Source organism: Rutidosis leptorrhynchoides, chromosome 8 (assembly GCF_046630445.1).
Source record: "Rutidosis leptorrhynchoides isolate AG116_Rl617_1_P2 chromosome 8, CSIRO_AGI_Rlap_v1, whole genome shotgun sequence".
Taxonomy (NCBI): domain Eukaryota; kingdom Viridiplantae; phylum Streptophyta; class Magnoliopsida; order Asterales; family Asteraceae; genus Rutidosis; species Rutidosis leptorrhynchoides.
In genome coordinates, this window is record NC_092340.1 from 292904924 (window position 1) to 292917992 (window position 13069).

General features: G+C 30.6%; 1 protein-coding gene across 2 annotated transcripts; it reads left to right on the forward strand.

Annotated features, from left to right (window-relative positions):
• Window positions 1-7994: 7994 nt before the first annotated feature.
• On the forward strand, window positions 7995-11837 carry LOC139862486 (RNA pseudouridine synthase 3, mitochondrial-like). 2 transcript variants are annotated; one of them, XM_071851095.1, is made up of 10 exons: window positions 7995-8143; window positions 8478-8832; window positions 8929-8991; window positions 9093-9251; window positions 9428-9475; window positions 9556-9636; window positions 10104-10220; window positions 10292-10390; window positions 10992-11150; window positions 11311-11837. In XM_071851095.1, exons 2-10 carry the CDS (start codon window positions 8482-8484, stop codon window positions 11671-11673), a joined length of 1440 nt encoding a protein of 479 aa, XP_071707196.1. In that variant the 5' UTR covers window positions 7995-8143; window positions 8478-8481; the 3' UTR covers window positions 11674-11837. The 2 variants fall into 2 exon arrangements, with proteins under 2 accessions (XP_071707196.1, XP_071707197.1); XM_071851096.1 differs by lacking the exon at window positions 7995-8143 and adding an exon at window positions 8192-8382 and having other exon boundaries at window positions 8481-8832.
• Window positions 11838-13069: the final 1232 nt, after the last annotated feature.

Genomic DNA, 13069 nt, shown 5'->3' on the forward strand with positions numbered 1-13069 from the left:
CGAATACTTTGCTTCTGACTCCAAACTCTTGCGGACAAATTTTCTTCACCATCCTTCGATATTAGAAATTCCAAGATATCATCGTATCTTTCATAATAAATGTCCTCCATATTTCTGAAGATGTTTTCATAACTATTCTTATCTGAAATCATTAATCTCTTCGTGCTATCAGTGTTACATCATATAGAAACTGTTAGTTTCTATATTCTGCAAACTTTCGAGCTTAAAATACGAATGTTATTGAAGTAATGTTGGGAACTGATGCATGAGTTAGTATAATATAATGACACTTGGTCAACGTGATTATATTACAGTAAGTCATGCTGAGTTTCTAATGAAACATGATGATTCACAGATCATAACGTCATCATGTGCCATGTTACACGACTCTTGTATTCTATTTAACCTCTAAAATATCAAGAAAATATTTTCTTGATGATTCAGCCTTTTCCAGGGTATTCTGGTAATTTAACAAATCGAGATCGTGCCATTACCATTTTCTTCTTAGAACATTAGCAATGTTCATTCCGAAATTCATATCTACGAATTCTGGACCATTACAAGAGATGCCTAATCGCAAGAAGAAGAAACGAAGGGACAAAGCTCCAAAATAGAAATTTGAGTATAAATTGCAGCAAATGGGAGGGAGTATTAATTGTGGATAACAATGATTATAGGAAACAGAAATAGGGACATTGAAGTATAAGGGGAGATATAAAGACCGATAACGACACATAAATTACAAACCGTGAATATCAATGTTTATCGCAACATAAAGACACGGGAAAAATTAAAAACACTATAACCCCAAGAGCAAAGTAGAAGTAAGCAGATTCCTCTGGTGGAAGATGGAAAAGAAGAATGATTGTTGCGATAGTAAAGATAAGGACAAGGATCAGAACTGGATTAATCATTTTCATAAACTTTTGAAATTGAGAATTGGGTATAGGAATGGTAAAAGTAACGGAACAGAAGAAGTTAATTTATAGAGAAATATCTGATAGTGAAATCAAGGCAGATCTCCGCATTTAATTAGAGAGATCCTAAATTCCTGATTTGCCGAAGAATCACATCTTTTAGATTACGAAGATTTCCTCTCAAATCCCTTGAATTCCGAAATTCAACAATGACTACATCAAAAGTCAAGATGAATCTTTAATTCTCATTTCACTCTTTTGTGATAGCTTCATTCGTGCTCTTCGAATAATCGAATTGTTTTATCCATATTACTCAATGATGATAAAACTCCAATTATCAGCTCGTATGTGTCATGAAAACATTCTTATTGTCAGCCACGACGACCTCACTCAAATTTCGAGACGAAATTTCTTTAACGGGTAGGTACTGTGACGACCCGGAAATTTTTGACCAAATTTAAACTTAATCTTTATATGGTTTCGACATGATAAGCAATGTCTATTAAATTGAATTATAAAATTTCTAAACTAGTTTATGAAATCATTTGACCTTTGACCATTCCCAACGATTCACGAACCTTTAATTGTAACTAGAAATGTAAATATAAATAATTATATATGTAAATAATTATATTAAATAGATTAATGAACTATTAAGTAATTTATTTATTATGAAAGATGACTTTAAATAACTAAAGCTTGTTATTCTGAATACATAAAGTATATTGTATATAAATGGTTCAAACATAATTTGCCAATGTTATCAAAATAATAAATGTATAATGTTATACTTGTGGTTAATTGTTTAATATATATATATATATATATATATATATATATATATATATATATATATATATATATATATATATATATATATATATATATATATATATATATATATATATATATATATATCTATATATAAATAGATATGATTCTATGTATAATCAAATGTACATTGTAATATATATAATGTATAAATATTCAGTTATATAATCAGAAAACATTACATAAATAATAAATTGTAACATTAATATATTAGAAGTAATTACAAGTTAAAATATAGTTATTGATATTATTATATACTATATAGATATGAAAAATGAAACATGTAAATTGTAATATTTTCATTATTAATTGTATTATGATTAGATGTTATTATTATTAGTAAAGATATTATTATGATTATTAACAAAATAATACAAATTATTATTATCATTAAAATCATTAGTATTATCATTGGTATTATGTATTATTACCATGCTTATAGTTAAATTCATTGTTATTACCTAATATTATTAGGATTAATATTAATAACTATTAAAAATCAGTATTATTATTATTTATTTGTTCTTCTTATTATTATTAATCTAATAAGTATTATTAACATTATTAGAATTATTATTAATATAATACTTAATTATTTATATTAATTGAAATAAGTCCTTAAATACAGAAAAATCGTGCAGTTTGTTATAGATCACGATCAAGATATATATTCTGTCTCTAATCTGGATAACAATATAAGATTTGATTGATAACAGATACAAAAACAGTATAATCTCACTTTCAACTTTTTATTCTCTTTATTATTATTTCTGTACTGGGTGAATTGAATCTGTCAATCACACTTGTTAAATGAATCCAAATTAGTTGTTAAAGTGATACATTAGATTTCAACAACTTATACATTCATTCATCTACTGCAAATTGATCAAATCAAAAAGAAAATAAAGAAGAAACCCGTCGGTTCCCCTGTACCATTGTCTTTTCATCAAAAACCCAAATTTGAATCCAATCTCAAAATGTATAAATGCAGTTGTGTTTGTAATCTTATACTGGAACTTTCTGCAAAGTCTCATATCTCAATTCCTGATATCGAGTAAGAATTTCGAGGTCAAAGGTATTTTCTAAAAACTCAAAATATTTGTTCTTGATAAAAATTCGTAATCAATTGGATGTTTCAAGTTCAATTGAGGATGGAGAAAGTTTCTAATGATGATTTAACATCTTTTTTGTTCAGGATTCATAGTCTAAAACATTCTTGAATTTCGAATTTGATTTAAAGATGAAACGTGTTTTAAATGGTCTGTTTCAGCATTTTTTTTGTTTTATTTTCTGTTGTAAACTGATTTAATCGATTAGTAATCGTTTCAGTATTTATTTTAAGCCTTAAAATTTAATATACGATTCTATGGTAACCAGTATTGTACACTGGTCGATTTTGAGCTGAAAGAGAAGAAGGATTATGAGCACAAAATATATACGGGTTATATAATTTAATTGTTAGAATGAATCAGAGAAATAAGCAGCAGTAGAACGGTTTGTGAGGGAGTCAGATTAGCGAATGGTCACGGGTTCAAGTCTTGTAGCTGCCACTGTTTTTAGAAAATGCTTTTTAATGGGTATAACCTTTTATCTTGGTTTTATTATTATTATTATTATTATTATTATTATTATTATTATTATTATTATTATTATTATTATTATTATTATTATTATTATTATTATTATTATGTTTAATATTATTATTATTATTATTATTATTATTATTATTATTATTATTATTATTATTATTATTATATTATTATTATTATTATTATTATTATTATTATTATTATTATTATTATTATTATTATTATTATTATTATTATTATTATTATTATTATTATTATGATTATAATTGTTATTATGATTATTATTGTTATTATTCTTATTAGTATTATAATTATTATTATAAGTAGCATAATTGTTGCTATTAATATTATCATAACTATAATTATTATTAAAATCATTAGTATTAACATTAAGATTACTAATATTGTTACTACTAATATTATTGTAAATATTATTATTATCATTTAGGATTAATACTAGTATCATTATCGAAATTATTATTTTTACAAGATTATTAATGTTTACCATCGCTATTATTATTATAAGTGTTATTAAGAATAAGATTATTTTTTATTATTGTTGGTATGAAAATAATACAAACTATTATAATTATCCTTAACATTAGTATTAGTATCATTTTAGAATTTTTATTATTATTATTAACAAAATTATTATTACTAAGACTATCACTAGAAATAAGACTGTTATAATTATTATTATTAGTAAATATTAGATATTATTATCAAAATTATTATTTTCATTACCATTACTATTATAAACTACTGTTATTATCATTATTATTAAATTATCATCATAATCAAATACAACTTTTATTTACTATTACTAATATTATATATTATTATGTATATAAGATATACTTATAGGTATATTAATAATCTTTAATAATCTTTATATAAATATCCATGTATAATAAATTAAGTATTTTTAATATATATATATATATATATATATATATATATATATATATATATATATATATATATATATAACTAAATAGATAATAATTATTTTAAAATATATATACAAATTAATTACATAATATATGAAGTTATAATTGTTCGATTTCGAGTATATATTTTAATATATATACAAATGATATAGGTTCGTGAATCCGAGGCCAACCCTGCATTGTTCAATATAGTCATATGTATTTTTACTACAAAATACATTAGGTGAGTTTCATTTGTCTTTTTACCCTTTATATTTTTGGGCTGAGAATACATGCGCAATTTTTATAAATGTTTTACGAAATAGACACAAGTAATCGAAACTACATTATATGGTTGAATGATCGAAGCCGAATATGCCCCTTTTTGCTTGGTAACCTAAGAATTAGTAAACCGATCTACTAATTGACGCGAATCATAAAGATAGATCTATTGGGCCTAATGAACCCCATCCGTTATAGCGGATGCTTTAGTACTTCGATGTTGTTTTATCATGTCCGAAGGATTTTCCGGAATGATAGGGGATATTCTTATATGCATCTTGTTAATGTCGGTTACCAGGTGTTCAATCCATATAAATGATATTTTTGTCTCTATGCATGAGACGTATATTTATGAGAACTGAAAATGAAATCTTGTGGTCTATTAAAATTATGAAATGATTATTTATGATAAACTAATGAACTCACCAACCTTTTGGTTGACACTTGAAAGCATGTTTATTCTCATGTATTAAAGGAATATTCCGCTGTGCATTTGCTCATTTTAGAGATATTACTTGGAGTCATTTATGACATATTTCAAAAGACGTTGCATTCGAGTCGTTGAGTTCATCAAAATTATTATTAAGTCAATTATAGTTGAATATATTATGAAATGGTATGCATGCCGTCAATTTTCAATGTAAAGAAAGTTTGTCTTTTAAAAACGAATGCAATGTTTGTAAAATGTATCATATAGAGGTCAAGCACAATGTAATGTATTCGTCAAGATGGATTAGGACGGGTCGCTTCAACTATTTTCTCCATTTTTTTTATTCGACCTTTTTTTAAAGTTAGAAAACAACCCAAATCGGCCAAGTCCTTTATAAATGGGTAAAAATTGCCACTTACATATATAAGATAAAAGAAACTTGGAACTTATAAGGAGAAAAACCCATCCAGTTGGCAAGAAGGCAAGAAAAGCAGCATACATGTCACTTAATGTGAGGCTACATTCAACTAGTAAGACGACCATTGATATGAATCCAATGAAAAAAAGTCTTTAAGACCCGAAACATGAGTTGACAGTCGGTTCCAAATCTTTGCCATCAAGACCATCTTGTAACATAATTAGATATTACCAGCAAACATTAGATTATTATTAGCCAATACTTGTAGAATCATTTTATCAAATTTAACACTACTTGTGTGTTGAAGATAAAAACTTTATGCTGTTGTGGTAGTAGTATTACTCTTAATCGAAATAATGGAGTATACGTTCAAGACAAGAAGAACAGTCAACACGACCAACCAAGAAAGTCCATAAATCTACAAATTGATATGTTTCATTGGAAAATTAGGAGCAGAAATCACAGAAATATAGAACATAACAGAAGAATAATCAGACTTAGGTTATTATTTATAAGCCGATTTGTTTTAATTTAGAAGCTAAATTATTCGAAGAAATCAAGGAACAAAAAGTTTACTAAAAGTGGCCCATTTTGACCCAACCAAATGCAATAAATAAAACATAGGAAATTTTTTTCTGCTGCCATGATCTTTGTTAAGGTGATACACTAGTACATACTGATGAATAAAGAATCAAAATGCAAGTACATACCTCGTATATTCGTATCATCGTATGATCTATGTTTTCTTTTATTTCCTTTTGTTTTCCTCTAATTGTCTTCACAAAAAAGTTTCACAAATGTGATACATTCTTTATTTACAATTGTTATCTTTATTTTTTATTTTTAATAGAAATACAGAATGCAGTAAACAAGAAAATGATATATATGTTCATAACTGTAGTAGTATGTATTAAACAATAAAAATATTTTTAGAATTCAATAGAAGTTGTTAAAGAAAAATAAAGTGAAAGAGCCTTTAGAGAAAGTCGAGAATGACATCGAATTTTATTTATATTAATTTGTATATTATGATTTTATTTTATACTTCATTAGTTGATCTTTAAACGCAATTTTTATTCAAACAAAATGCGGGACAGGTCTATTGAAATATATAGTAGTTTGGCTAATAATTAAAAAGCAAATAGAAAACAATCATTTTTTTTTGGCTAAAAAACTTAATAACATTAATAACAGATAAGATCGAACAAGTTCAAATGATACAAAGAGATCCAACAATAGGCAAAAACCGCGACTAAATTGAGTCCAAAGTAAAGAGTCCCACCAACAAGGTGAAAGACACTTTACTAAGAAACAAAAAAACTAGTCTAATATGCCAACAAAGAAAACCAGTATATTATAAGCACTTAAATAAAAAGTAGCAACTAATAAAGGAAAAAACATAACCGTCGGACACCGACCGGAATACAACCGGAAACATGCAACAATCTTCAAAAATCCAAACACGGCCAAAACCCAAGTAAGAGAACGTCACCAAGGTTCAGACCAGCGAGGCTTCTAGGACAATCAACAACAACATATTCCGGCCAAAAAGTGACCGGCCGAAAAACACAAACCGTCACTCACCAATCAAACAACCGCCTTTAAAAGGAGAAAAGCAACAAAAGGCACTAGGACCACCCTCAACAGAGAACCAGAATACCAACTGGGTATTCGTCGCCTGGCCAAAGAGAAGAGTGATGCCAGAGCAACCTTAACTCCGGCAAGAAGCACAAAAATTCGGTGAACTAGTAAAATCCGAAGACACAACCAAGCTACCCATTAAAGCCATGAAAACGGTGGCGATAAAGAGCAAAATGGAGAGAGAAAACGAAAAAAAGAACCCTCCGGCCACCAGCGATATGCCGATGGCCGGAAGTAACCACAAACCTTAAAGATCTACAAACCAGGAGCAGATCGGCGGCGATGGAGGCTGAAAAAGATAGGGTTTATGAGGTGGGCGGGATGTTCAGAGAAAGGGTGAAAAAGGGAGAGTATTTTTTAGAGAGAGAAAATTTTCAATTCTTGCTCTTGAAATGATTATTACATAAATATATTAAATATATTAATGCTGGTTAAAATTATTTTTATAATAATAATAAATGTAAATGACATATATCTATTTTAAATTAGCTAGTTGAGGGTGGTAGAGCATCGCCTAGCCACACACTAAGACCATCTTTAATTCTAAAGGGCGTGTTGGCGTGTTGCTGGATAGATTGGGGTCCTTGATGGGCGTGATAGTAAACTGGAAAATAGTGGAGTGAAGTGTTGAGTGGCGTGTTGGGTGATGTGTTAAATTATGATTGGAAGTTTGGTAAAATGGGGGATAAAAATTAAATAAAATAATTGTTTCAACCAATCAGAATTCAACACACAAAATTGATTCCATGTAGTGCAACCACACACGCCTAGCTTGAAGGCATTCAACACGCCGCGTTAAAGACGTGCTGAAGGGGTTTTGCGAGCACACAAGGCCAACACGCCATGGTTGGTTAGAGAAGGTCTAATGTCTGTAAAAGAGTTTTCATTATTTTTGAATTAAAAAAAAAAACAGCCTCCTTTGTTCCATATTTACCCTCCTATTTTGACTTTGTAACGATTTGGTCATCTTTTTTTGTTCGTTTGCAACCGACACAAAACCGGACATTCCTGGATTAGTACTTTAGTAGGTCTCAGATACTACTATCTTCCGTTACTTTAACTATTTATCTACTGTATTCAGTCTCACCTAAGTGCTAATAATTAAGGTATTACTTAAGTTATTCAAATTGCCGGGTTTCAATTTATAATGCTTACGATAAATCATTTTACACTGTATGCCCACTAACTGTTCGATGAAATGCCTCTGAACACATAATGCTCTTCAATTGTTATTATTTCGCAAAAGACTCATTTATTAGCCGTACCATGATCAAATCGTGTATTGTAACATTCTGTGTGTGGAGATTCAAGTAGAACATGGATCACGCAATTGCACTTAGCTAGGGTAATTTGTAAATTAAGGAGTATTATAATTATGTGGATGTGGACTAGTTTCCCTAATTCATAGGTAAATTTTTTTAGTTTTAATTATGTTTTCAGCAGTATGTGCTACAATGTGGCTCAATATTACTCATCGTCAGTATGTGCTACAATGTGGCTCAATATTACTCATCGTCAACGCATTTCTTTTACTGTGAGGCAATTTTCGAGAGTGGCACCGCCACCTAAGTGCGATGAAACCGTTTTGCGTGTATCTAACAACATAGCTCATTTGGGTTGCCCTAAAGTTGGACACAAACCTCGACAGCTTTTATCGTTGCCCCCGTTTCCACCTCATCCTCTACCTGGAAAGAATAATAATCACAGTTCTCATACTACTGCCATTAGCTGGATGAAGTATTACTTTGCTGATGTGGAGGGTTCTGTGATCCAGTCACACTTTAACAAGGGACTTGTGAGTACATTTTTGAACTTCTCTTTATGATCTATGTTTCACACTTGAGTTGATAAATACTTTGAAACATTTGTGTTTAATGTTATGTATGTTTAGGTGAAAATGGAGTGTTGTGATAGTGACGAAGGGAAGCAAGGACACACAATCTTTCTGAAAAAGGTAGATCCTTTTCAATATGCTATTCAACCTGAACCTTAATTTACAGCAGAACTCATTAACATGTTTGTTCTGACAATCTTTCATTAATGATTCATTTGCAGATTAAGCACAATGAGGTTATGAAAACAGGTTCAACAATTTGCGTACCTGTATCTGTTGCCGAATCTAAAATCTCCAAGAGATTTGATACCATACCGAGTGCCTCTCTATGTCCAAACGCAGACGAGATACAATATTTGCAAAGACTTGTCATGTACAAGGTACGCCTTTACTTTTAATTTCTTGAAAGTTATCTGCATATAGTATGAGGTTTTCAATTTTTAAGCATCTGTTGTAGCTTTTGTGGCATTTATCAGGATGTGATTATTAATAGTTTGATTTGATGTGCTGTACATGTGGTTTGTAATTCATTGATCACTTTGTTTTGATACTTTAGGATTCTGCTGTGCTTGTTCTTAACAAGCCGCCAAAGGTGCCATTAAAGGTTAGTTATTTAGCTCAAGCTTTTTACAATCAGGCGATTCAATGCTATTTTCCCTAATATTTCATATCTATATGCTTTAGGGGAATACAGCTGTTCATAACAGTATGGATGCACTTGCAGCTGCAGCATTATGCTATGAGTATGACGAGGGTCCTAAACTGGTATTTATCTCTAATTAAGTGACCCATTTTTACCTGAATCCCTGTGGTTCAGTACCCAAACAGCCTGTTTTGACACCTCCATAATAATATTGAGGATCTTTATAATGAGAAATATTCATTTGAATCCTTAATTTTGCTTGAGATCTGTACAATCACGTGTGATTGGATATTACAATCACATGTGATTGTAAGATCCAATCACATGTGATTGTCCCGCATGTTTAATTCTAGCCATTGATCATATTGATCCAAGGGCTAAGATTTATCCCCTGGTTTCAAGCAAAATTAAGAATGCAAATGAATATTTCCCTCTTTATTATATATGTAAATAAAAAAGGAACTATAAATACAAAGATGTTGGCTGGTCCCTAACCCGTTTCTTTACTCAATATTGACCCGTTCCGACCCACCCAAATTGCTTCCACGTCCTAAAAGTCTTTTTTAAGAAGTAGATGGTCACTATGTAGGTTCACCGTCTCGATAGAGAAAGCAGTGGGATTATTCTAATGGGCAGATCAAAAGAGAGCATTTCTCATCTTCATTGGTTGTTTAGTGATGTCAACAGAACAAAATCTTCACTTAAGGTATACATCAATTTTTTTTTAGGAAAACTACTGTTGACTTATGATGCTAATGTTATTATTTTAACTATCAGTCAAGGTATGATACATGTGAAGCATATCAAAGGTATTGGGCACTGGTCATAGGTACCCCTAAACAAAAGGAGGGATTAATTTGTGCCCCTCTCACAAAGGTAATGTCTCTAATTTGCATTATATATGTATATAGTAGAGGTGCATGAAGAACTAAATGAGAGAACTAAGAGAACCAAAGGCTAATTAATGAACAAACTAACAACTAACGAGAAAGGACTTACAATAAATCTTTTAAGAACAAAAACGCAGAAAAATTATTTTTCTCCGAATTTTTTTCTCTAGATTAAACCCGGTTTAGGGTGTAGAGATTAGATCCCCTACACCCTTGACTCTAAACCCTAAACCCTAAATGCTAAATCCCAAACCCTAAATCGAAACCCTAAATCGAAACCCTAAACCTTAAAATCTAAAATCTAACTACGTTTAAGTAAAAAAAAAAATAACGTTTTTTTTTTTTTTTAATTTTCCGCATTTTTACTTTTTAAAAAAATTTGTCGTTAGTCCTTTTCCATTAGTCGTTAGTTAGCATTTGGTTCTCTACACCGTTTAGTTCTCTCCGGATCCTTTTACTATATGTATTTATATACATATGAACATATACGTACGTATGTACACATACGTATGTATGTACTCTTATAAATTATCAAAGGAAAAAGGAAAAATAAGAACATGTGAAGTTTTTGTTGTTATTGGTTACAGGTTCTCCTTAATAATGGGAAAGTTGAGAGGGTAATGTTGGGTTATGGTTGTGGGTTGGAAGCTTCTCAAGAGGCTGTTACAGAATATCGAGTGCTGGGTCCCACAATTAGTGGTTGTTCATGGCTTGAGTTGCGCCCATTAACAAATCACAAACATCAGGTATGAACCTTGTTGTCACTCTTTTCACTGTCCTGAAATTCAATATATTAGTATCTTACAAATTACTAAAGGCATTGCTTGGATGTGCATTTTGGAATGTTATTTACAAGTTATTAATATCAAATATGAATCAATGGTGTCATATATGATCTCATATCAGATCCGGGTGCACTGTGCTGAAGCTCTTGGTACGCCAATAGTCGGCGACTACAAATACGGTTGGTTTGTGCATAGCAGATGGAAGCAACAGCCGAGAACTGATTACGAGCCGACAAGTGGGGAACCGTATAAGTTGAGAAGGCCAGAAGGGTTAGATATTCAAAAAGGAAGTGTATTATCAAAAGTTCCTTTGCTGCATTTGCATTGTAGGGAGCTTGTAATTCCTAATGTTGCCAAGCATCTTGAGGTCTCGAAAACAACAAATTCTAAAAACAAGTTGAAGCCTGATGTGCTTAGATTTGTAGCATCAATGCCTTCACACATGAAGATTAGTTGGAATCTCATGTCGTCTTACTTAGTTTGACTTTTAAATCCTGTTTATTATTACATGGCTAGTGATATTTCTACTCATGTTTTTAATAAATCCACCATCATCGTGCATTAATACGTACTTGTACGGTTAGATATACGAATTAAACGGTTTCAAACCCAATTGAACACTCGTAGATCTGACCCTTAGGTTATGATGTTTAGGATCAAACTTCAAATTAAGTTTTACATGATTATGGTAAAAATGTGAAAGAATGAGAGAGAGTGATACTTTTTTTTTTCGGCGAAAAAACGGAAATCTGATGAATATTGTGACCCAAATGTTTGTTTTATCACAATGAAAAATTGTCAAATTATCGCACTCTCCTTTTCTACTCTATTTTACCATAATGGCTGTTTTATTTGATCTACGTGTGTGCAAATAGCATGGTTTTGAAGAGTTTTGCTCTGTGTTTTGTAATAAAAAAAAAAAGAGGGCTTAAGGAGTGAATAAAGCTTCTCATATAAATTGGGGTACTCTAGACCAGGTTCCGTCATAAGTATGAACATGCTGCTAAGAGCCAATAACACTTATAACACCTTCAATATGGAAAATTTTCAAAATTTTAAATACCATTTGATTAATATTGTATTCCTTCCATATGCAAACTCAATGTGCCAATTTTCAGCCACCTTGGTCAAGGCGTAAATAACTGCTAGAAATTTTTCGATATAGTCCCCCAGATTTCAAACTTGTTACATAGAATCCAGAATGTGCAACCAAAGGGCATTTGGTCTAATGGTATCGATGAGCCCTTCTGACCTTGAGGTCATGGGTTCAAGTCCAGGTTGTTAACACTATTATGTAAATATTATTGTAAGTTCGTGTTAATTGTGCAAGTTTGCCTTTAAATAGAAAAAAAATCCAAAATCTTCATAGAAATACAAATACGTTAATAAGTCATTTGCGGTTTTGGCTTTGGGGTAATTCGGTATAGGAAACTTATCATATACCCTTTCACTTGATCCGTTATCAATTTTTCTTTGAATATTCGAATATGTTCCCGACTAATGTTGCCTTGCCGCGAGATCTACGTCATTAACCTCTCATGTGTTGGGCACGTGAGTGTCTGAGTCGGACCAATTAAGGTTTTTAGAACAAAACATTTTTTATATACACTACATTTAGCCATATTTGAAATTATATCTTATATAAAATCTGATCAATGCTTAATCAATCAAGTTGCTAAGAATAAAAGTCAAGTAGACATAAAAATACAATGTATGTGTTGGAGCAAATGATGTGCACACATGGGGGGCTGGGCAAGATTATAATTTAAGACAACAGAAACATATATACTTTCTCTACTTGGTATCATATTATGGCCTACAATATTGTGGCCATTTTGTTATCTCTTATGAACAACTCTATCCTATTTTTGTGGGGTTCA

Coding starts and splice junctions, on each gene's coding strand:
- LOC139862486 (XM_071851095.1), top strand. CDS start 8,482: ATGTGCTACAATGTGGCTCAATATTACTCATCGTCAGTATGTGCTACA. Junction 8,833..8,928: donor CACACTTTAACAAGGGACTT/GTGAGTACATTT, acceptor ATGTATGTTTAG/GTGAAAATGGAGTGTTGTGA. Junction 9,476..9,555: donor CGCCAAAGGTGCCATTAAAG/GTTAGTTATTTA, acceptor TATATGCTTTAG/GGGAATACAGCTGTTCATAA.